Here is a 26,953-nt window from a genome sequence, read left to right as displayed (position 1 = left end):
ATCTTTATTATTCATAATTTCCCTTCTCTCTTCTCCCCTCCCAAGCCAGGGCAGACTAATCTATTTATTTTACAAATATTTTGGGTATTTGGTATGAGCAAGGCACTTAAAGTTTGCAAAGCACAATTACTACATTTTACTCGTGTTAAGATTTTTGGGGATTGGTTGCAAAAGGCAATCAGCATACCCTAGCATCTGACATCTGCCCCAGTTCTGAAGGAAAGAACTTTCTATCAAAACTGATTTAAAAAAGAGAATTCACTTAGTTGCATGCATTTCTGTCTGCCATTATCACACTTTGGCAATCCTCAAATGATCAGGTAGGTCTTGACTCACATTCTAGCAAACTCTCATCACCGTTCTCATAACTCCTTCTCTGCCACCCCCTTCCACAGGGAACCCTGAAATGTCGATTATAAGTAAATGCCCTTATGCTTTCACTCTTCTCCTTCCCATTGACTCTTTTCCATCAGTGTATAAAATCTGTCCGTGTCTACCATTCTAAAAAGAAACCACCGCCATCTTTCCTTTACCCAGCAGTCTTCAAACTACTCCACTAAATTTTGCCTTCCACTTTGTTTTCTATGTATAGTCTCCACCTAACATCACAGTTACTCTTCATCTCACCTCAGTCTGGTTTTTCCTTCTACAAACCTCCACAAGGACTTATAAATTGCCAGACCCACAGGTCCTTTCCATCTTGATCTTACTTACTTGCTCAAGCCCCCATCTGTGAAGTTCTCTCCTTCATTGGCTTTTGTGATAGCACTTCAATTAGGTCTTTTCTTCTAGTGATTTTTTTCCATCTACTTCATGGGTACCTCTTCCTCCAGCCCTCACAAATATTGGGGTTCGCCATCCTTAGTCTTCCTCCCTCTCTACATATTATGTCCTCACTGAGGAATCTCACTCAGATATAGGTTCAGGTTCCCAGACCTGAATCTGCATCTCAGACTTCCTTCTTGTGCTTCAGATAGCAGACATCTGCCTAAAGGATATTTCCATTTTGATATCCCACAAGGCCCTGAATCTCAACGTGTCAAATAAATTCAACTTCTCTTTTATCCTACAAACCTGCTCCCAATCCCGTATGTCCCATCTCAGAGTCTGACATAACCATCAAATTAGTTGCTTGAGCCTGGGGTCTCTTTGACCTTATTATGCCAATGTCTTTCCTGCCTCCAATTCATCCTTCTCACCATTGCAAAAGTGATTTTTCAAATATAATTGGCAAATATAATCATTCCACACTCCTCTACCCTTGTTCCTGTCATCCTTCCATTTCATCCACTTCTTTCTTCCAGGCTTTCAAATCTTTCAGTGGCTCCCCAACACCTCAAGATGAAGATCAAAATGCTCTGAACCTTGTTGCTCTCCAGACTCCTTCTATGCAGCTTCTATTTTTCTTAAAACTCTACTTTCTAATCATTTCATGCTCCTTGCCACTCCCCTGAGTACTTATATTCATTAATTGAAATTTATGGGAACTTTTTTTTCTCCAAATAAGGTATCAAAAAAGAGTGTGAATTAGAGCAGAACAGAATTATGGAAGGAATGGTAAAATGTTTACCCACTGATTTGAGGGGTTTAGGGCAGGAAAAAGGAGCTGTGACTGTGTTCAAAAAAGACAAGCTCTGAGCGTATACTCTGCATTGCATCCCAGGAAAAAAGAGTGACAGAGTTGGAGAAGGATTATTGACTTCTTCAGACCGCAACGCAGCTTCGGTGCCCTGAACGAACGTGTGATGTGGGTAGAAGACAGTGGCACCGGGGCTGGGTGTACCCAGGAAAGCAGTATTTTAACAGACACCACTGTGGCTGGCAGTAGAGGCCATGGTGAAGGTTCCAGATGAGTCTGGTATGGAAGCAATCAGGGGTTTTAGTTAAAACTAGCTATTTAGAGGATTCTAAGGTATAACTGGGAAAGATGGTAGGGCAGTTATACAGGTGCAGGTTATGCAGCAAATGATTTTCCTACTAGTTGCAACAAAATAAAACCGAAGGTATTGGATGAAAACTCTTTAATTCTAATCTATGGCCATGCCACCCTGGATGTGCTGGACCTTGTCTGATCTTGGCTGCTAAGCAGGGTCAGGCCTGGTTAATACTTGGATGGGAGAACACCTAGGAATACCAGGTGCTTTAGGCACAAAAATAAAAATAGAATAAAAAAAAATTTGCCCATAAAGCTTAAAAAAAAAAAAAGAAAACTCTTTAATTCCACCACCAAATCTAAAACATAATAAACTTTTCTTCCTCTCCTCATCTGCTATCTAAGGGCAGTCTAATTGTGCTTTGGATCTTTTCTCATCCCATTTTTTTTTTTTTTGAGGGGCGGGGGATTTAAACTATCGTCAAATATCCACTCTTCTTATTAGAAGTCCTTTATGTAGAGATTTATAAATGATTAAGTCGCTGGACTCCCTTTATTCCACCTGCCTTGAAAACTACTAATGTCTCTCTTCTATCTTTAAAAATCTTCTCAAAAAGCCTGCCTATACTGTTTCCAAATCTTTACCTTCATTTCTCCTTAGCACTCTATTTGGCTCCCACATCCAGCATTAAAATACAAACAAGCAAAACAAAAACACATTCCAGGGTCCTCAATGACTTCTTTATCCTAAAATCCAGACATTTTTCAGATTTATCTTACTTTACCTTGTAACAGTTGCTACTGTTTATCACACTCCCTTCTAAAACCCTTTTTTTTTTTATAAGTACCATTCCTGGTTTTCTCTTTGCCCCTTCTAATTGTCCTTTGTAGAATCTGCCTACATTGCCTGGATTAGGTGTATATTTCCTCATTCTATACTTAATCTCTAGAAATCTCACTCATATTAAAATTCTCGCACTAAATAATCATAAAACTGTGTGTCTCCATATCATATTGCTGCCACACTGGGCTTCTTTCCACTGTTTACATGCATCATATTTGGTCCCTTTATACTTTTGCACAACTTTGCATTCCCTCAAGAAAACACTCCCCCATAGTAAACTCCTGTTCAGCTTTCAGATCTCAAATGAAAGATCATTTTTTATGGAAAGCCTTTCCTGACATCATAGGTCGGGTTCATTTGCTTTGGACTTCCATAAAATGGTCCCTTTCCTTCAGAACATTTAATTTATAATTTTGCTTTTTTCCTATGCTACATTTTGCTTTTGGATGATTTCAATTGAATTATAGTAAAGGGTAGGGAGAACAAGGTATCAATTGTTTAATCCTCATCCACATTTTCGTAGGTAGATGAGCTGTCATTTTTCATTCTGGAGTCTCATTCAGGCAGCAACACTGATAGGAAGAATAAAAGTCACTATGTATGTAGGATTATTTTATTTATTGGCACTGGTTATAGTGAACCCAGTGGGAGAAATAAGTCTGCAGTATTTCTAGAAATTCCCAAGCATGCAAACTCAATTTATTCCTTTTAGATAGCTCAAATGCTTGGTCTCAAGACTTCATACTTGATGGTGAGCACAGGTCCTTCTGAGACATTTCCCCAGATTGTGCCCTAGGATGGAGCTAGGTAGATGTTACTCTGCCTTCATTCCCCTCCCGTCCTTTGAGATAAATTCACATACAGTTGTAATAATGATTCTATATACTCTTTACCAAATTCCCCCCAATGACAATACTTTGCAAGATTGTACAAAATCACAACCAGCTTACTGATATCAACAGTCAAGATATACATCTCCATCACCATGAGGATTCCTCACATTGCCCTTCAACAGTCACACTCACTATCCTCCCAGCCCTCCACTTCCATAACCCTTGGCAACTACTAATCTGTCCATCTTTATAATTTTGTCATTTTAAGAACTTTACATAAATGAAATCACACTGCAACCTTTTAGAATTAGCTTTTCCACCCCTTTATAATCTCTGCAGATGACTATAAAGATACAAAGGGTGGCATGTATCAAGTTTAACCATTCACCCATTGAAAGACATGTCATTTCTAGGTTTTACCCTTACAGCGCTTCTTTCAACATGTGTACAAGTATTTGTGTGAAAATAAATGGCCAGGAGTATAATTGCTCATTCACATAATTGCCATGTTTAGCTATCTAAGAAACTAACAGTTTTCCAAAATGGCTACACAATTTGACATTCCTACCAGCAATAGGTGAGAGATCGGTCTCTGAATCCTTGCTAGCATTTGGTGGTGTCACTATTTTTCCTTTGGCCAGTCTGATAAAAATGTAGTGATCTCTCATTGTGGTTTTAATTTCTATTTACCTAGCGGCAAAGGATGTTAAATACCTTTCATGTGATTGCCACCTAAACATTACCTTCGGTGAAATGTCTGTCTTTTGCTCATTCTAATTGGATTACTTTTTTATTGTTTTCATTTATGTGTATATCCCAGTGCTGACACATAATAGATGTTTTGCAAATATTTCTCCCACTTTGTAGCTTCTTTTCATCTTGATTTTCACAGAGCATGCTATAAATTTTGATGAAGTCCAAATTATCATGCTTTTATGAATCACGTTGTGTCAAGCCTAAGCATTTTTTCCCCCCTAAGTTTGACAATCCTACATTTAAGTCCATCATCCATTTTGAGTTAAGGTGTGAGACTTAGGTCAGAGTTTTTTTTTTTTTTTTTTTTTTAATGATGTCCAATTGTTCTGGGATCATTTGTTGAAAAGGCCATTATTTCCTCCACTCAATTGCTTTTGTACTTTGTCAAAAATCAGTTGGGCATGTTTGTGTGGGTCTGAGATCTTTATTCTGTTCCATTGATCTGTGTCTATCCCTCCCACAAAGAATCCTCCATTGAGTTTTAATTACTGCTACTATAACATCTTGGAATTCAGGTGAATTGATCTTTCTCACTTTAGTCTTATTTGAAATTTTCCTTTTGCCTTTCCATATAAATTTTACAATGATTTTGTATCTACAAAAAAAAAAAAAAAAAATCTTGCTGTAAATTTGGTATTAGGTTAAATCTGTATATCAATTTGGGAAGAAGGGACACATTAGGTTTCCCAGTCCATAAACTTGTGTCTCTATTTAGGTCTTGATTTACATTATTAGTATTTTGCAGTTTTCAGTGTACATTGTACATGGTTGGTTAGAATTACACAAAGTATGTCATTTTTTCCCCATGTGGCTGAGGTGCTCTGTGACAGATAAAAGGGGTCCTTTGGGGGGAGGGATACCTTGGAACTCTCTCAGGTTGCTATCACCACCCTTGCAGAGGGCTTCCCACAGGAAACACAAGAGGTACCCTAACAAATGTTCTCTTGGATGCATGCTTTTCCTATGAAGTTTTCATGTCTTTTGATGCTCAATAAAGCTTATCAGCAGAGGGGGAAAAACCCAAAAATGTACTTGCTTCAAGGCTGCTTTCAATCAAAGCTTTCACAAATGCAGGACTGTTTCTCGAATCCATCTTCCTCTTCCCACTTTTGGCATCTTAGATGACTCTGTTCTTTTGTTAGCACTTCCAATTTGTGAATTCTTTTTCACTGGAGAGCTCTTAACAAAACTAAAAAACTCTTACTCCTTTAGGTTAAACAAAGAATGGCTGGTTAAGATTGACATTTTAATATATGTAGTTTTCATCCATGTAATATTACAAATATGACATGTGTGAGGGCTATCATGATCAATAATCAGATCAGTACTCGACAAATAGTTTTGTCAAGTTACTGTTTGGTTTTTACTTAAATTCTTACCTCTTTCAGACATGACAATTGCTAAGTGCCAGAGATCTTCCTTTCTTATTTCTTAATTTTCTTTAAATATTGACGGATAAGAAAATAAAATGTAAGACTGGCATATATTACCAACTAGACTTAGTTACTATCTCAAAAAACTATACAATATATACTGCATTAAATTTAGCACAAATTTGACAGCTATCCATTTCTAATTCTCAAACTGCAAACATCTGTAACTTTCACATATTTCCTAACACGACTTCTAATAAAAATACTGGATATCTAAGAAATCTGACGTCATAGATACTTTTAAAAAAAATAGGTTGGTAATGTCACCAAAAATTTTGATTTAAATGAGATCATTGAGATGAATAACATTTTAATAGTTAAAATGTTTCAAGAATGTGAAAGACAAGCAGATTTGGGCCTAGTCAGTACTTGGATGTGAAACCACCTAGGAAGACCAGGTGCTGTAGGCGTAAAAAATAAAAATAAACAACAAAAAAAGTGTGAAAGACTTTTAATGCTTTACTTTTTTGTTTAATCTACACTCTTATCATCCTTGAAACCAGAAGTGTAAAGTTAGTCTTTTCATTTACTCCATATACTAAATTCAAAATCTTCGAAACAAATTATATACTATATTTTAATCAGAATCATGATTTTCATAGCACTGAATACAAAATGTACCTCACATTATTCAGTAATATATCTTATATTGATAAAAAGTGAGTCAGACTGACAAAGAAAATTGTGCCATAACATAGAAAATCTTCCAATGTTGGAATGTAATACAATATTGTATATTAGACAAATATTAGATAAAACATGATTGTTACATGGATAGCTCAGGAAAAGAGTCATAGTTTACAAGAAATTTTATTCTTCCCAGTAAAAAGAATAATCTTTTTCAAAATGAACTTTTCTGTTTATAACAGAAGGAAAATATGTGGAACTCCCTATCTTCCTATTTCTATTTTCTTCTTTCAGTCTATTTTATGCTTTATGTGCTTCTAAAAAATGTTTAAGAATTTCATGGAGAAAATAAATTACATTTTCTTGGAGAAAAGCAGTTTGGAGGTTTAATATAAAAAATATGCAATGTTTGTTGCTGTTGCTATAAATTTTTTGGTATCTTTGTATATTCTTACTGTGGATATGGTATTAAGAAATGGAAATTACAGTACTGATTCTGCCATTTTATAAAAGTAAATATCTACCTACCCTACCTTTCTATAGACTACTTATGAGACTACAAAAGTTCTTGAAAATTTATAAAATGCCATAATTATTAAAATATGTAGTTCCAAAGAAAAAGTTTGCTGTAGTAGGTAATATCCTAGCAACCATATATAGTGGAAAATATGAATACTGTCATTATTGCATCAGAATTACTGTATCAGGCATAATTTGGTTCTCATTATAATAAATCCAGTAACTTTTAACACATATGCAAAAAAACACTAAACTTATGCTGTTCTCCAAAATGAAATGAAAGTATCTAGATGTTTATACATATCTGCTTTGTAAAAGATCCAATTCAAAATATTATCAGATTTTAAACATAAGTGTACTTTGACCCAGGAGTTGAGAATGTATCTTGAGGAAATAATGTGTTCAAGGATACACCATTTATATTAAAATTTTTCTAAAATAGAAGGGCCCTCAGTGCCCCAAATGAAGATTGATTCAATACATTATGATTCATCTACAAATGGAGGGGTTTGAAAATGGTATAAATCGGTTATATTACAAATGAAAAAAAGACCACAGAATAGTATACATTATATAACTCCAGTTTAAAATGTCTAGTGATCATTTATAGATAGGCTTTCATCCTACCTTTGTCATTTTATTTTGAATTTCTGGTTTTCTATAATAACATGTTATACTTTAGAAGTATTTATTTTCATACTTTATACAGAAATACTCCTCAGGTTAAGTGAAAGCTGACAAAATGCTCAATCTGCAAATAGTCCATAGGAGCTGACAATATATATGTAAAATACAGAATTTTTAAAAATAATTTTACCAAGTGTGTCATTAACCAAAGTCCTCTATAGTATCTCAAGCCAGAGTCCTGTATTTTATAACTAGACCTCTTTAACCAGATTTTTATCAAGACAGGCACTTTTGAGATAATGTATTTGCTCATAGTAGTTGTCACTAGTGGAAGAGAGATTATCACCAAGCTTATTTAACCCACATTATAGATGACAGAAGGTATATCTGCAATGAAAAACAAAATGAACAAATTTATCACCTGATAAAATTAAATATAAAATGAACATGCTGATTACTGGAAAAGCAGAAGAACAGAAGACATGTTCAAATAAGTGTGAAAATTATGGAGGGGAGTTCTAAGAACTTTCAATAGCTCTGGAGGTTGACAGTATAAGTACTTCATGTCTAATTTCACTTTACAATCTATGGCAGTCCTTTGCCATCACAACATTTTCGTACTTATCACTCATGATAAGGAGAAACTTTTTGGTCCCCAATGGAATAAAAAGAAAATTTCTGGAAGAGGCAGGAATTAGGGAGAAAGAGGGTATGCTGAATTTGTATATATGTGAGAAAAAGAGTCATTAGGCAAATAACTCATTGGAACCAAAGGTGATTTAGAATAATTTAAAGTGAGAATGGAGGATAAAGAGGGAAAGGGGCACTATGAAGCCATTTCTCTGAACATTTTCAGAATTCTCAATTGTGCAAAGACTGAGGGCTGAAAATTTTTCTTTCTATTCTATATTAACGTAGCTGATGCAAGATTCAGAACAATTTTAAAAAGTTAACAACTGCTTTTAAGTAAGACTATTTTATTTAAAATTTTTTCAAAATATAAAAATAATAAACATTATGGATATTTAACAAAACATAATTCAACTATAAATAATAAAAATGTTGACAACCCCACATACATATGTAACACTATAAACATTCTAAGCATATGAGTAGTTTTCTAATTCAAGTTTTACCTTTTTCAGTTCAAGTTTTATCACTTTTAAAAATAAAAGAAAAAAAGCTGCTACAGCTTAACCAATTACTTTCGCTCCACTCAAAGAGCAGGGAATTTTCCCCCCATGCCAACACACACATTCGTGAAATGAGATACTTATGGGCACAGGAATTAAAAACTGGAACAATCCAGTCTCCAGACAAGAAAAGACTCCTTTGGTGTTTTTAGGTTCAACAATCCACAGAAATCGAGTTTAACTAAACCACTTATTAAAGGAAATTTTGTGCCAGACAACATGTTCTGAAGTAATATCACACCCAAAATTGGTTCAGGATTCTGAGAATCAAAAGTAAACATCTATGAATGCTTTGCTGATACTTAAAAATTGTATCTTAAGAACATTCACTAAGGTGCTGGAATGAAGTCTTGTAGAGAACAATCTACACATTAAGAAAAAACTTGTACAAAGTAAATAATACATCTCTTTCCAACTCATCAATGTTCTATAAATATTTAAGAATTACCCTGCCTCCTGTTGAGTAAAAGACAGATGAGAATTTAAAGCAGAGCAGGATTACACCATATTTTAGGACTAGAAAAGTTTTCCATTTGAAATATGGAAAAACTGACCCATGCTGGATGTATCCTTTTTAGTTCTAGCCAGATTAACACCATTCCTTCTATCAAAAGAGCTAATGACAAACTGAAGAAACTATTTTCTTTTGGGGAAACTGGGCACAAATCAGTACACTGTCATTCTGTATCTTTAAATTATGGTGTATTTCTAATGGGCTGGGCTCTTTACCTGACTCATCACAGACCACTTTTATGATTATGCTGATAGAGTAGAATAAATCACAAGCAATCACAGATTAAAGCCTAGCAAAGTCTAGATCTAAATAGGTTCAAAAATGATATTGAAAGGTTTTGTAGCACCGATGACTTTTTCCTAAGACACTTGGGGGCTGCATCACTTTAAAGTATTATTTCTCCTGTAAACAAGACCAAAAATATTCAGTTGATCTGTATTTTGAGCATAAATATTTATAAACTCTATTAAAAAAACAAATATAGCATGACTAGAGCAGCTAATAGTGTAAAATCCAAGTATATTGAAAAATATAAAGATATATAAAAGGCTTCCATAATGCAATCATGCAGAGGTAAATTGCTTCATTCAATTACACAAAAGTGATTCTGTACAATTATCTACACATAGCTCTATGGGAATCCTTTTCAGAAAAATAAAATGAAAAATCATTTAATCAATCAACAAACAGGAATTTAACTATGTAACTGACCTACTGGATCTCAGCAGTTTTCAAAAAGCGCAATGATCTTAATGAGAATCCAATCATCTTGACTCTGATTGCAAATGGTATGTTCAATTTTGTTTTGCTTTATTTATTTATTTTTTTAATTTAAAGGCAAGGAAAAAAAGAAGATGATAAGATAAAATTGAGGGAAGTGGTATGTGGTCCACATCCATTAACTAATTAAAACTGTTAGCAAACATGGTCTCTTCAGAAACGTTCTTTGGGTTCCTAACTAACCTAGGAGGTAAACCACTATTACACGGGCCAAGAATTTCCTTGAAAAAATTCTGAACGACTATGGGAAAATACTTACAAACTTCCTGCAGCTATATGCTAGTTTGAAAATATAAACTAAAACTAAAGTCTAATTTAAAAAATGCCTTGTAGGCTACCAGGTCATAATTATGTTAGAGGACCTTCCAAAATATGTGATTTTCCTTTAAACCAAGTCTAACATTAACCATGCTGTCTCTAGCTAATAAAGATCAAAAGATAATTTACATTATGACTGATGTGTTCATTCTTTTTTATTTTTCATGAAGACAAATGCAGTGCATACTCAAGAAAAAAGTGTGCAGACAGTCAATTTTACACACAAAGAAGTGATAATATGAGCATGGGCAAGGGTAAATAAAATCAAATATAATTTGGACTTTTCTAATAGAGTTGCTATCGAGTATAACTTCCAACTTCTCAAACGCCTCATGAGAATCTATGAAAGAATACTCAAAAATTAATTTTCTGAAAACTTTTTTTATGGTGCTCATTATAAAAAGAGTATTATGGATAAGTACTTAGAATAAAATTCAAATCATACTCTATAATTCTATGCCCTATTGCTTACACATATTATGGGCAGATATCTTTTAAGATAGGAAAGCTACAGCAGTCTTTAACAATGTTAGACACATAACACTATTTCCCCTTGCTTTTAAGAGTATTTTGATGTCTTGATTGCAAGCGAGAATAATATAAGAAAACTGTGTAAATTAGGCATCTAATAGATATTTCTCAATATTTATAATCCACAGGCCATCCTGCATTACTTGAAAATAAAATTATCCTCCTTGTTGGTTTTGAAGAGCTAATTTAAAAAAAAAATTATTCAGGTGAGTGGTTTTGGCAAACTCTTCAGTAAGTATATTTAGAATAGGCAAGTCATTATAGTGTGTAAAAAAGTATTTTACCATCTGTTCAAAATTATTTTAAGTGATTATCCTAACCCTTGAAATGTATACTAAAACCCAGAAACATTAAAACCAAACCAATATTTAACTTTTTAATCATTTTCTTCATTTTAAATTGTTCATGCTAATTAACACAGCATCATAACTTTATCGATTTCCTAGAAACGATTCTCAACTTGGCTGAGACTGAAGTTATCTCATTAGAAATCAAGAGGTCTTTTTATTTTGTATGGTGTTTAAAAAATAAATGGTTATAAAGTGGAAAAAAGATATAAGGTCTAACCACACACTCAGATATACTTCTGGACTCAGATGTACCCTTAGAGAACTGTAAAGATAAAATGCAAATTATGGTACATGTAAACATCTAGTAAAACTGATAAAGAGCAAACATAAAACGACAGAATGATATTATTATAACAGTCGTCTCCAGACAGGAACAGGTCTTGCTGTTGTAGTCACAAAGCTAAATTCAGGCAATGATGATCTCTCTCTGCTGGAAAAAGAGAAGACTATTAAAAAAAAAAAAAACTCTGAAAATAGTAATTAAATCTAAAAATTGAATCACAGTATAAACTAACTTCCAATTTTTCTAAACATAATAAATCTGAGAAAAGATCAAAATCAAAGCTGTACACAAATTTTAAAAAGAAATCATCTTTGGCTTAAAATGATTTTAATGAAACCTCTTTGCATCATGTTTCCTTAAAACATTAAGCTGCAAAGATCATAGCCCTACAACATGGCTATGACCTAGAATTGTTGGTTACGAGATGTAGTAACTGACCAGATAGTAAATTTTTATAGAGGTGTGGGTAGGCAAAGGTAATTCGAAAAAAATCAGTAACAAATTCCAAGATATTATATATAAAAATGAAAGCAAAAACAATTATCTTCTTTCCCAAAGATTTCAAAGTAACTGCAAGTAGTATCTAGTTTCTTTATATTCCATATAATCATTTCATTTTTTAGTCACATTGTATGATATAAAATTCTATACTATGCACAATGATTAACAACAAAAATAAATAAAAAGGAACACATCAAAATGAGACAAAGGAAGACTAATTTGGGATGATGGGAAGATAGATGAATGGATGGATGAAATGAAGTAATAGGAAAGGAGGGATTAGGAAGAAGCAAGTAAAATAAATTAATACCAATTTAGTAAAATAAAAAACGCTTTCGATTATACTAAGTAATGAGTATCATAATACCTATAAAATTGCAATAAAATTATTTACAGAGTTAGGAATTTTTCTACTAAATGATGTTTTCCTTAGAAATTACTGAGCATGGCAGTCACGTTCACCACGATTTCTTTCTTTCTTAGGACTTTTTCGTAGCTAATTTGGAAAGTTATCTGTTATTGTCTGACAGGTATATAATATTTAGAGAGGAAAAAGAATTCTCTTCTCTAAAAGCCTGTATACATACCTTAGAGCAACCAGCCAGTTCAAAAAGTTAACAAGAACTAGGTAGTTCCTGAGATCTGGGAAAAGGAAACTTTCTGCCTTACAAATATTATACACTCATAATTTTATCCTAGATTAAATTTCCTCTTTAATTTATAGGGTTTTAGAAGAGTAAGAAAGCCCTAAGAGAAAGACCAAAAAAGTGAACTAACATAATCTTGTTAATTTCACGCAGGGCATTTTTATTTTAAAAGGCTAAAGGACTTTTGTTAGGAAGAAAAAATATATATATTAATATAAATTCTAGAAGGACTAAAAATAATTTCCTAAGATTAGTTCACATTATGGATAAGGGGAAAAAAGAAAATATAGATGATAAAGTTTGTATAATACTCTAAAATAGCCATTGATATTTTAACATACCAAACAAGCAACTGTTTGCTTTCTTTTAGTAACCTTTAGAGCCAATGATTAGTGTTTGAAGTAAGATTGGAAATACAGTCCCAATAAAACAATTCTAGTAACAGGAAATTTCTTTCAATTAAGCTCAGCCGTATTTTCTATCATCATCTAAAACAGTGAAGTCTTGTCTTCATAGTAAACTACTAGTTGATACATTTGATCATATTACAATAAAACAAACACTATGAAATACTCTCTTATTCCTACAACATGATTCAATAAATGCTTGGGCATTGGTTAAATACTAAAATTAATTTTTAAAATGTTACAATTATCCAATAACATTTAAAACAGCACTGCTTAAGTAGAAAACATAAAATAATGAATAAAATATATAAAATGACAACTCAACCATCCCTTGAGATAATCCTAATCAATCTTTTAACCAATAATATATATTTCCCCTCAATTTTTTCCTGTAAAAAGTAGCTACCTACATTCTTATCTTTTTTTTTTTTTCACTCCCAACTCAGCCCAGATCTGTATGAAAGCAAAGAACTTATGAGAACTGTTAATTAAAAACATTTCAAGTTTTAGGTAGCATACTGTAATAGGAAAGAATTTTTAAATTGAGTTCAGAAGTAAACAGAAAAGTTTTAAGTAGGAAGGAAAAATGCTAGTAAATACAGAAGTTAATCTATACTTTATAAATTGAATAGAACTTGTGCCAGCAAGGGCAAGCATTTGGGAACACTATATACAAAACTGTACTAAGACACATAATATGAGTTATCATAACCAAATCGAAGTTGTTTCCATTGGTAAGATGATAAAAACCATAACACCAACAAGTATGGAGAACTGGTATATTCAGCTGTTTTAGATTACACACTAATATACTACCAGGAAAACTACAGATGTGAAAGAGACCTTGGAGATCACATAGTCCAGCCTCTTTAGTTTTACAGACAAGAAAACATCCTTGGATAAGTTAAAAGACTTGGTTAAGGCCACACGATCGAGTAATAGAGCTGGGACCAAAAGCTAAAAGCTCAATCTATCCTAATACTTGTCCAGTCCTCTACACTAGATCATCTCTGGATAAAAAAAAAAAAAAAAATTAAAAAAAAAATTAGTGAGATGAACTAGATTAGTGACTCTTGGAATGTCTATTCACACAGATAGGAACCAAAAGGCTTTTTTATTCCTGAAACTGACTACATTTAACACTCAAAAATATTAATGGCTAATTGTTATGGGAATTCCACTAAGACTACACATGTATGCCTCTTTCAGTATTTGTAACCCCAGTGGTGTAATACTTAACTCTATCAATTGTTTAGCAAAATGGTCCCAATGACTGAGAAGACTCTCAAAAGAGATTTTTGAAAATTGATAAGAATTAACAAGGGAGGTAATTGTCACTCCATTATTGGAGATTTAAACGTACATTCATTCGGTAGTTCATCCAACAAACATCTGAGTGCCCACTATGAGCCAGGCTTATGATAATCACTAGAGATAAAAAGATGAATAAGACATGGTCCCCTTCCTAGAGGAGCTTGTAATCTAGTGGGGAAGACAGACATATAAACCAGATAAATTATAACATAAGTACTTGTAACAGAGATATGAACAAAGTGCTGTATTAAAAGGGAGGGTAAAGGTATGAACTGACTAATGACCAAGAAGTCTACTAATTTTGTGCAAGAACTACCACATTTACTGCACAATCTCATGCTTAATCAACAGAAAGGAGGTAGCAATGTAGCGTTAAAAAAAAAAATAAAAGAAAAGTTGGCACTGAAACTAGAATGCCTGCATTCAAATCTAGTCCTTCCACTACTAGCTGTGACTTTGGGTAAGTCACTCCATCTCTATTAGCCTAAATTCCCTAATCTGTAAAATGGGAACTAACAATTATTTCAATGAGATATTTTGTTTTAAAGGAGAACAGATGACAGTACATGTGGGGTACTATTATTTATAAATGCATTAATTTAAATTCAGTAGCAATGAAAATCAAAGTAATATTTATAATTAAAATTATATTAATGCTAATAAAAATATAATTGTGAGCCTAAGAAGTGCTGCTAATATTTAATCCCCATACTTCTGAGACCAAATCCAAATATATTTGTCTTCTAATTCATTCGCAGCAAAATGGCTTAAAACATTTTAATTTAGGTTACTAGAGAATGTAAGACTAGGGAAAGTAATTAGCTATTTACACATTTAAATAAACAGTAGGTAATTTCAGTTACTATATAAGGAAATTTTACAGTAATTTTTTTAAAAAATCAGGCTAAAATTTACAAATCAAATTATAAAGCCAAAAATCAGCATAGAGATTTAACTGGCCTTTGAAAGATTTTCTTTCTTTATAATACCTGTTTGGTGTAAAGAGAAGAAACGTGAGCCTCTGCCAATTTGGCACCTTTCACGACTACTAAAAAGAAAAGAAAACAAACTTACCTAACGCATCAGAATAGCACAGTCAACATATAAGAGACTACATAAAAATATATCATAGATCTAAGTACAATAAAAAAGTTTTTGAGTATAGTCACTTTTTGGCAAAAGAAGTCTGATTTTGAAATTTTAAATATAAACATGTACACCAACTCTGAGCCAAAACATTTCTACATAATAGTATTATCACTGAAAACATATATTTTAACCCTAAGTGTGGGAAAAATCCACTAGTCACTCTACTGGAAGAAGACTATGGTGGTGGAATTACAGGTTGTGATTGTGAGGACTCCAGCATGGAAAGAAAGTAAACTTTTTTAAAATGTGACTTTGAACATAATCTCTATAATCTCAGGAGGGGCAGAAACACTTGTTACCAAAATGATAAATTTGAAAAGATAAATATGTGATCTTGCATCCCCTCATTCTACAAAGAATGAACTGATTTCCTGGAAACTCCTCTTATCAACTTTAAATGATCATGTTCACTTGCCAGAGAAATCCACTTAAAAATCACAATATTGTCACAAATGTCAAAGATTTTTATACAAGTATAGGAAATGCACACTTAAAATATCAGACTGGAACACTTACCAAACAGTGTTTTCCTAAAGTAGTATCTATAGTACATTTCTTTATTCATATATCTTCAAATGGTCAAGTTTTCTTTCATACATCCAAAATGTAATGTGATGGTTTTCTTATTCACCAAATGTTAGCTCTACTTGAAGTCTGGTTCCAAACTAATCAGCCTGCTTTTAAATTTTAAGACATCTGTTGAAAATTTATAGGATCAAACCAAACTGAAGTGGTATAAATTTTAAACAGTGGATTGTACATTATTGTCAAGGTACCAGTAACCATTATTAATAAGTTAGTGATTATAGCTCCTTTTGTGATAATTGGGGGGGACGGGTAGATCACCATCTGGAATGGTCTATTCGATTTTTTTTTTCTTTTTTTAAAATCAAAGAACATTGTCTTTTTTTTTTTTGTCATTGCTTTTCTTTTCTTTTCTTTTCTTTTTTAAGAGACCATTCCACTTTATTTTAAACATCCGAATGCATAAGGAGTCATATGCAAAACAGTCATACACCATTATCATTAAAACCCATATGGTAAAATACATACACAAGTCCAACAAAAGGCTAATACATAGTAAGCCTAAGCATACTACTATGTAATATTATGAATACATAACTTGGAGACTTTAGTTAGAGTACTATGTTATCTATTCATTTTTGAAAACATTCATTAAGATTTTAAATGCAAATTCATTCCTTATTTGGAGTAAAACAAAATCCTCTAAGTTATAACAAGTAATGGTCATAAGTTTTCAGACCTATTCATTAAATTACAAAGAACCCAAAGAATCCCATAATGTTCAGTAGAAGTATGTAATAAAAACATTGCATATGTTTCTAGTATGATGTCTTTAGCAACTGTTTACTGAAATAAAATGGAAACATCAATCTTTCAAAATACAGGATCAGAAGGTAGTTTTCTTCTCTTTTGTCTATTTGTGAAATCCATCTTCATCACATTTACCAAAAATTGTTTTTACAAATATGTAAAAGTACATTAGATAATACTAATGAAACACAGGTAGAGTTCTAGCATATGTAGATCAATGATCAGTCAAATCATCTTCTCCAAGAACGAGATTCATTGTCCTCTTCTTCTTCATCATCATCTTGAAGTAATGAGTCATCCACCATAGACTCTTCCTGAAACTTTAGGTTAAAATGCATTTAGGAATTTACCCAAAAAAAAAAAGAAAAGAAAAAAGGTGACACTTTTAAATACTGATTTCGCTCAACAGAGTTGAATACAAAAGGTATTTTTATAGCTAGAACATTCAAGAAACAAAGAAAAGCAACCTCTACCAACTCAATGGTTTCTCTATAGTATCTATTCTACTGCTTGCATCAAACAAGCACTAAATATCAAAGTAAGCCTTTGTACATGCAGTTTCTTCTGTCTCTATTTACTAAATGATACTATCTTCTATAGCTACAAAATGCTGATCAATTTTTTTTTTTTAAACATCAGTAAGTCTTCTCTGACGTACGTACCCAACCGCTGGACACTAAATCAACTAATGACTTGTATAAAACTCTACCAAGATTTTCTACTGTATACAAACATTTTCTTTTATAGCATTCCTTTCTTTTCTCCATTCCCTTCATAAAAGCTTCTCAGACTGCTTTTCAAGCTTTTCAAAATACCTAATACCAGGAGCTCTCCTGCTTTTCTCCCCATTCAATTCAAACTCATGGAAGGACAAAGGTAAAATCTAAAATATAAAATGACAAATCATGTATATGAGTTTCAAGACACACAATTTATTCTTGCATTTGACTATGGATATGTGTTAACAGCCTTGAATGTTCTTCAAACCAAATGAAGTGACACTATGATATCTAACAAAGATAAAACATGGAATCGTCTCGTTTTCCTACTTATTCTACATTTCTTAAGTTCCTCAAGTTTTTTTTACAGCTTATTTCATAATTAAACAAAATAGTCTCTTAGTTTTAAGTTTCTGGTTTCAATGAGTTCTCCCATTTCACTGCTCTTTATGCTCATGTCTCATTCCTCAGACTGTCTTTATTCAAGAAAAAAGTCCTCTTCACACCTACCTCTCTGCCCAAATATGACTCTCACCTATATTCCCAGTCTCAGCTCTTAGTAATGGAAAACTTTATTACCACTTAGGGATCAGCTCTACCGTTACCACCTCCTTCAAGATTCTTCTGGACAGAAATAATCACTCCTTCCTTTGGATTCCGACAGCATATTGTCCAAATCTTTATTCAGCACATGAGTCTGCCTTTTAATATAATTAGTTTCTTATGTGTCTGTTACCGCCACCCCCCTTTCCAGATCATAAGCTCCTTGATAGGGACCGTGTCTTATTCATTTTTGTGCCTATCGCAGTATCTACCACATAGCAGGCATTCATTCTAATGAACTAAAACGATGTGAATTAAAATTAAAAAAAAAAAAAAAACAAACAAACTTGAAATGTTAATAAAGCCTCTGAGTATAATATAAATTCTAAAACTTGAAATACTATGAAATTTCCTGTTAATAAAAATCTAGTAATTATTACTGTCTTCTAAGAGTAATTGAAAACTGAGTATATATGTGGTTTTCATATATTCTTTTTGGATTAGCAAGCCATACTTCTCATTAATCCAGAAAAGTTAAAAGTTGTCTGCATTTATCTGATATCCCCTGCCTGAAACATGGCTCAGGAACAGAAGTTTAATGTTAAAATCACAGCCATAAAAGCACATTTTATAGAGAAACGTGAACATTTAAAGGCATAACCAAGTGGGGGAAAACAAAAAACAAAAAAACATACTTCCTCTTCATCAGGTTCAACTTCTTCTGTTTCAACAGCTGAAATATTAGTTATTGGTTTATTCCATGCCAGTTTTAGATCCTGCCCTTTGAAACGAGCTCCATGAACTGCAGCCTAAAACAATTAAGAACATTGGAATACAGAACATTAATAACTTCTAAAGAAAAAAATGAAATGTTATAGTACCTAATATTTAAATTAAATTAGCTAAACACAAGTGAAGACAGATGTCCATTCACTTGCTTTGTGTTTATTTACTTCTTTATTTACTATTTATTATTAATATTTTATGATTATTTCTAAAATCGACCTAGTGATTAAAAATTCCTTTAAAGAGAAAACAAAACTTCCTCATAACTGATTAAAGCTATTTCAGTGCTGGCCAATACTTGGCTAGAAGAATTATGTCTATATGTTTACAATACAATAATTGCTATTTAAGGCAATAAACAAAGTACTTAAAGATCATGACTGTAGATTCTGAATCAAAGTCTAAATTAGAATTAACAGGCTAAATGTATTTTATTGCTTTTTAATTCTTGTTAATTTACAAATGGCATACATAGTAAGTAACTAGAAACTAGAAACTTTTAACAGAATGATTCTGCATTTGTAAAGTATCACATTATTTTTAAATTACATTATATAATCACAAGAACCACAAAATCTTTGATGTACAACTATTACAAATTATATCTCAACAAAAGAAAAAATCTTGAACTTTTCTACTGATAACTAAAGTACTTCCCACAAAGCATTCAGAATTACATAAAATAAAACTTAAACTTAGTAAAGTCTAAGTACTTACACATTAAGTGGTTGCTTTGGAAATGTGCATTAAAATTAATGTAACACAAACTAACATAAATCAATGTTAGCAACACACTGAAATAATTCATCACAAAATATTTATAGCATAATCTCAAGGTACAGCATGTGAAATGTAGAAACAATTACATGTTCAATGACATCTGACCATGAATTATAGGATATTGAAGTCCCTAGGTATAAATGTTGAATCTGCACATATAAATTTATAATAAATTTAAAAGATTTTGTGCCTATTAATATGCAGCTCAAGAGTTTTTAGTCCACAGCCTCATCACAATGTCACATAACTAAAAAATTTTTAAATGCTTATATATGAAATTTAAGTTTAGAAACAATTTGTAATTTTTAAGCTATAACTATTACATAAAAATATATTACTGTAAAGAATTCCAACAGTATAATGCAAAATGTCTACTCATAAACTCAACTTTTCATCAGCCAAAAAATGCAAAAACTGTTAGTGATATCTATTAAATTTGTGACAAAAATTTCTGAGGACAATTTTGTAAATGTCTGTATTCAGCATGATTCTTCAAATTTATTAGGTGAGTTTACAATTCTCTAAAGTTTTAATTTTAAAATTATTTACAGGATAATATTTAACTTTTTAATAACTTTGCTACATTAGAAACTTTTGGCTATTTGGCTGTGTATATAAAATAACAGTTCTTGCTTTTTGAAGACAGAAATTTATTTCAGATAATATGCAACATCAAATCTTTAAAGTTTAAAAAAATTCTGGATTTCTGGTCAGCATGGAAGAGCAGATAAATGTTGTGCTGTGCTTGCTTCCTCCCAAAACTACATCAAATTTATAACTAAATTATAGAACCACCACTCTTGAGAACCACCTGAAGACTAGCCAAACAGAACTCCCATAAATAAGAATATAAAGAAGCCACGTCCAGACTAGTAGGAGGGGTGAAGATGAGAAATGGGTTGGTCTCACATCCGTGTGTGGTGATTTAGAATTGGGAGGGACATCTCAGCTGCAGAGGTCCCCACTGAAGATGGAGTGATCCCAGCTCCACACAGGGTTCCCCAGCCTGGAGCATCAGTGCAGGGAAGAGGAGTACCCGCAACAGTTGGCTGTAAAAATTAGCAGGGACTCAGTATGGGTGGGACACCACTGAAGCATTCGGCTCAGGTGAACAAGGAGAACTCTCCACTGGGCCCCACAAGGACACCTACTACATAAGGCCACTCTGCCAAAGCTGATCTACCTAATATACAGAAACTAATACCAAAAGGAAGCCAAAATGAAAAAACGAAGAAACTTGTCCCAAATAAAAGAACGGGACAAAATGTCAGAAAAAGGACTAAACAAAACGGAGGCAAGCAATCTACCAGATGCAGAGTTCAAAACACTGGCTGTAAGGATACACAATGAACTTAGGGGCAGAACATATTATCTCAGTGAGAACTTCGACAAGGAGTTAGGAAACATTATAAGGGAGAGAGAAAACATAAAAGCAATCTTAATTTTGAAAAACTGAATTAAAAGTCAAATTAAAATTATAAAAGAAAAACAGACCGGTGATTTATCAAAGAAAAATATAATACAATGAAATTTATACCAGAAGTGAATGATTAGTTCAGTATTAGGAAGCAATATAGATAAGATAAAAAAACGGGGGAAAAATCATTATCTTTCTATACACAAACAAAAATCATAATAAAATCCACTTCTGATCACAAATAAAAAATCTCTAGTTTTTAATAAAACAGGAATCATTTGTATGTATTCTACCTTAACCTAAAAACCCAGCATCATATATAATAAAAATACCAGAAGTGATTTCATTCATCATTTTCACTGATTTCATGAGCAAGATACTGTTACTACTACTGTTATTTAACATTATTCTAAATGTACTAATAATTAAATAACAGAAATAAGTGTATAAATGTGAAAGTTGGAAGCAAAAAAAACAAGATTTAACAATATGATTGAATAAATACAAAAACAAAAACAAAAACAAACAAACCCCGAGAACAAAACTATAAAAAGATATTTTGGTAAAATGGTAATTATATATTTAATTAAAATAGATGAATAGTTTTCTACATATGAACAATCAATAGAAAATAATGAAAGAAAAGACTTCATTTAAAATAGCAATAAGGTAAGTTATCAGGGCAAAACTAACGATCAATATATATTATCCATATAAAGAAAAGCTTTAAATCTCTTAAAGGATATAAAAAAAAATGAAGAACTTGAAATACATGATGTTCTACAGTAAGATTTAGTGTTATAAAGATGTTAATTCTCCCATAAGTAAATCTATCTTTTTGGAACCATAATAATATAAGATAGCTTATCCTAAAGTTAATATAAAAAGTAAACATAAAACTACTAGAAGATTCTGAGAATTGGGCATAAGAGGAAATACAAACAACAGACCTGACAACTATTAAAGTATATTATAAAGTTAGTTTAATTAAAACAGTGAAGAAGCACATGAAAACTGATCACAAGAAGAGAACAGAGTCCAAAACACACTCCCCCAATATTTGAGGAGTTTTCATATACTAAGGGTATTTCACATAAGTTTGGAAAACTAGCTTCACTCAATGAAATCAAGTAGGTACCCTATTTTACTCCTTATTCCAAATAACTATCACATGAATTTTTAAAAAGAGTGAACCTAACCTCTAAAAAACAAAAAAGGGGGAAAAAAATAACTATTAAAGGCTAGGGTAAATGTTTATCATCCCAGATTGGTGAAAGCCTTCCAACCTTAGAAAAAATTAATTAAACAATTCACTATTATTGCATGGCAAAATATAACACAAATGAAAATTCATAAAAATGTGTATAACTTATGAGCTAATTTTCTAGTATATAAAAAGCTCCCACAGCTCATTCAGGAAAAAATCAGTAGAATACACAACTCTGCAAAATAATAGGCAAATAACATTAACAATGGAGGAAAATGGAAATAAATAGCATCTAAACAAATGCGAAAATTGCTCAACTTCAATTCATAAAAGTGAATTAAAACTAAAATGAGTTGCTATTTTACAAAGATAAAACTCTTTGATACCTCACTGTGATTTACATATCCATGGATTTTTTAAATAAGAAAATGGATAAAACCACTATGTAAAGCATACACTAAGGCAAGAACATAGGAAAAGGCACTCAAACATCTTTGGCGGGCAAGCAAATGCGGTACAACCTGTATGGAAGGCAATTTCAGAACTATCCATCAAAAATTTAAATGCACATATCCTTTCACCAGCAGTAACATATCCAGAATATCCCACACGGTAATATTTACATATATACAGAGACACATGCACCAAGAGTATTCACTGTTTAAGGTAAAAGAATAAAAACAATGTAAAGTCCATCAACATGGTTGGCTACGTTTGGTACATCCATATAATGGAATATCTATGCAAAAATGACAGAATAAGGCAGCTCTTGATAGAATTATTGATGTATACTTATAGATTCAAAGTCTCGGTATGAAAATATAGCAAAAAAAGAAAAAAAAAAAAAAACAAAAAAAACACCTAAAAACATTTGTAATCTCTGGGCAGGAACTTGAGAACTAAGGATAAGAATAAGATGATTTACTTCTTACTTCTCAACCTTTGGAGTTCTTATATCATGAATATGTACTGTCTATCCAAAAATAAATTTTAAAAATAAAATTTAAAACTACATTTTAAAGTAGTAAAAAACACTCAAACTGTCCACCAGCAACTTTTAACATGATGAACATTATCAATAAATTAACGTGTGCTGCCAAAATCAAATATTTTTGTGTAGCTGTCCCATCCCTACTTTACTAAAGCATGTTCTGAAATTGAAAAAGAATTGTTTAAAAAAAAGGTTATAATTGCTTGTCTAGGTAAATGGGGATTTTCTTAATACCACAGAGAGATAACTACAACCATAACAATAAATCAGAAAAACTAGATAATTGTCATTTAAAATTTCCTTCCCATTAAAAAATTTTTACATTCATTAAAACTGTCTCAATATGCATTTTGTGATAAGTATATACGGTATGTACCTAATATAATATACCATAAGGAAAAGAGGAACTCAGAAAATCTTAAACTTTTTTGCCAACAATTATATTATTTGTGGTAAAGGGGATATTGTCATTCTTACACTTATATTAAGAGCACATAAGTATGTTGGTGTCAGTAAAAATGGTTTAGTTTTCAGCAATGGAAAGAAGAGACAGAGAGATATGAAGACCTGAGATCAAGTAAAAAACCATATAATCTAGAACTGATTTGCAAGTATTAGTACAGGCTAATATTTTATTTTTTTCAATCTACCTACCTTTCTATGTGTATATATGTGTGTATAAAAACCCTATAGTTCAGAATTAAATGGAAAATATCAGTAGCTTTGAATTTTTTTATTTTCTTTATACATGTGTATACATGTAAATATATGTCTGCGTATGTATATGTGTACATGTGTGTAAGAGTGTATGTTTTTTTTTACTCCCAGCTCTGACCACTGAAAAAGATTAGTGAGTGACTGCAAAATACTCAGTAGTACTGAGCACCCCTAGTACTCATATTGTGGTATCTAAATGCCTTTGCCCAATAAAAAGAATCAGAGCTCCTTAGAGAAATGGCCAATTTGAGGTCTAAAATAGAAAATATATAAGATGAACCCAGAACACCTGTTCATGCCAGAAAGCTAAGTTACTAACATAACCTATTAGGGTCCTGTCAAAAGGACTCAGGAATAAACTTGTATACTAGCCACTAGCCAGCAAAAACAGGACAAAACATCAATAACTAAGAACAATGAATCAATCAATACCCATGAAATGTTTTAATGTATGAGTTCGTGACTGTATAATAACAATTAAGCTATCTCAAGATTCAAATCTTATTCTGGATCTTTAAAAAAAGTGAGTAAGAAATTTATAGAAAAATTGGAGAAATATCAACCCTGACTGGGGATTTGATAATACTTAGGAAATTTCAGTCTCTTTTAGGTACAATAGTAGTAGTATATTTAATTTTTTTAAGGCTCTAACATTGAGACATACACACTGAGATGTTTACAGATGATATGATGACTGAGAACAGCTCCAAAACAAGGAGAGGGAGGGTTGCAGTGGGTGAGACATGGACAAAACAGGCTATAAGTGGATAACCACTGAAGCTCTATGATGAGTATATAGAGGTTCTTTTAACAATTCTAATTTCTATGCTACGCAATGTAAACAAAAACTGTTTAAAAGCTGAAGCATTTTATTCATAGGCTCCCTCTACAGTCCTTTGCCTATTCTTACAGATAGTTACTCGACGTTTACAGCAAAGAGGAAAGCAGGCATACACATAACAGAAGGAAAAATGGCTGAAGATCTGACCAAGTTAGAAGAAGAAAAACATCTGAAAATTAGTTACGAGGTGGGTTCCATATCATAAGTAGAAAATGGCTCTGAAAACAACATTTGAAAAAAACTAGGTTAAGCAAAATTCAACAGGAATGTTTACCTTCTGCCTTTTCAACTCAGATTGTAAACCTAAATGGAATATACAAAGTGCAGCCTTTCACAAATTTATCTGACAAGAGAAGCCCCCAGCTCTTGCAGAACCAGTGTTGGGTAAAAACAGGACAGGGAAAATGCCCTAAGGTCAGAAGATTTAAAGCTGCAATCCTAGTGTGTCTTACAGTTTTAGTAACCATGATGATTAAAACTAACCTATGAAAGAAGGCTAAAACCAAGATTATCAATGTTTGTAATAACCACAGTATACAATGTTTAGGCAGGAGTTTCATTAAAGAACTACAAATTAAAAAAAAAAAGTAAAATCAAAATTTCACAACTTACAGGGAAAAACTTCTTTCTATTCCTCTAACTCTTGAGTTCAAGCTGCATGGCCACTTTATCACAAGCTCAGGCTTGGATTTACTAATTCCGGTAGCACAGTGCTTATCACGTAAGCAGTATTTAATAACTATTAAGTGTATTGATAAAAACACAAAAGTTCTATGTACATGGTTTGATTTATCTTGATTGACTCCAGTTACATACTGTTCTTGTTATTAACTTACTTTTTATTCAGTCAGCCCCATCGAGTTCTAAGAGTTAAGTTGCACTATCCTCAATTTTTATTTCTAAGGTTCAAGTCTAAAGAGTTTTGAAATCATTGACTCTTTCCTGTCTCTATTCAGTTTCCAATCATATCTCATTCCGGAAAAAAATCCACAACAGTATTAATAATAGCTAACATTAGGAGGGTTTACTTTGTCCCAGGCATTGTTCTACGTACTTCACAAGTTTTGTTTCAGTGAATTCTCATAACTATTGGGAGTTGAGGCATGGGCGTCAAAATGTATTAGTAGAATGGGATTCTCTTTTGCTTTAAAAAGCTATATAACTCTTTGAGTTTGGGTCTATTTTATAGGGACTTAACTGTTCCTATTCTAAAACTGGATCTTGGTTATCTTACAAAGGTATAAACAATTCAGAGTAGGAAAAACAACATTCTAATCAGTTATGGGAGAGGCTACTTTTTTTGTCCTGTTTGGGTACTTATTCAACTTTAGTACAATGAGTTGGTGACAGACAAACAAGAAAATAAAGCAGAGGCAACTTAAACCTAAAAGTGTTGTTTATGTTATTATTCCTTAAAATATTTCAATCTCTTTCCTGAGGAAAATTTCTTACTTTTCAGTCATATTTGAATGTCTCAATTACCTTATTCCTATACTTTCATTTCGAAATACTATGCATCTACTGATTATAGAAAATAGACATGTATCCACTCATCTTAGAACGATGGTTCAGAAAATAAGAAAAATGAAATAATAGAAATAAACATTAGCAAAAGGTTGATAATTTCCTTTTCTTGGCAAGGTCTATCCTTTCTCAACGTTATAAAGCCCTAGACATTGGTGTGAAAATTTCCTTTATTTTGCATAATGATGGTGATGGTAAGTGCAAATTTTGTATACTTTTTAAGCATTCTTCCTTGATTAAGTTAAAAACTGGCACCCCCGTATCAATCACACTAATTTTTAAATTTCTAAACCTTAATGTTCCCTGAAACCCAGAGGTTTAAAAACCTTTAGCCTATACTACTTGTGTAAGGCAAGCTTCAACTTAATTTTCTATTTTCTTCTAAAATATAATGTTAAATGTTTCCAGAAATTTTTTGGCTTAAGGAAATGTTTACGGTTTAACAATTTCTATAACTTAATTCCAAATATTTAGCATAATAGCAACAGTAGTTTTCCTTTCATCTTGTTTGGTAAATTCAACTAAAATGGTACTTACCCTGAAAAGGTAACTCTCATTAAACTTAAGTGATTTTTGCCATTTATTCAACCTTGA

General features: G+C 32.2%; 1 protein-coding gene across 18 annotated transcripts in view; it reads right to left on the bottom strand.

Annotated features, from left to right (window-relative positions):
* Positions 1 to 11,211: 11,211 nt before the first annotated feature.
* The window catches only part of RBM26 (RNA binding motif protein 26), a 78,967-nt gene continuing 63,225 nt past the window's right edge, over positions 11,212 to 26,953 (bottom strand). For 6 of the 18 annotated variants that reach the window (XR_004953394.1, XR_004953400.1, XR_004953401.1 and 3 more), the window contains 3 exons: positions 18,792 to 18,905; positions 15,340 to 17,154; positions 11,325 to 11,628 (listed from right to left, as the gene is read on the bottom strand). Coding sequence is in view for 9 of the 18 variants with exons in the window: in XM_036228886.1 (XP_036084779.1) it covers positions 18,678 to 18,905 (228 nt within the window). In the remaining 9 variants the exon portion in view is untranslated. Of the gene's footprint in view, positions 11,629 to 13,455; positions 17,155 to 17,746; positions 18,906 to 26,953 lie in introns of those variants that run through there. The other 12 variants (XM_036228886.1, XM_036228883.1, XM_036228878.1 and 9 more) reach the window with 7 other exon arrangements.

Source organism: Rousettus aegyptiacus, unplaced genomic scaffold (assembly GCF_014176215.1).
Source record: "Rousettus aegyptiacus isolate mRouAeg1 unplaced genomic scaffold, mRouAeg1.p scaffold_m13_p_11, whole genome shotgun sequence".
In the NCBI taxonomy this organism is placed as follows: domain Eukaryota; kingdom Metazoa; phylum Chordata; class Mammalia; order Chiroptera; family Pteropodidae; genus Rousettus; species Rousettus aegyptiacus.
The sequence above is the reverse complement of the archived record's forward strand: the minus strand, read 5'-3'. Positions and strand labels throughout refer to the sequence as shown.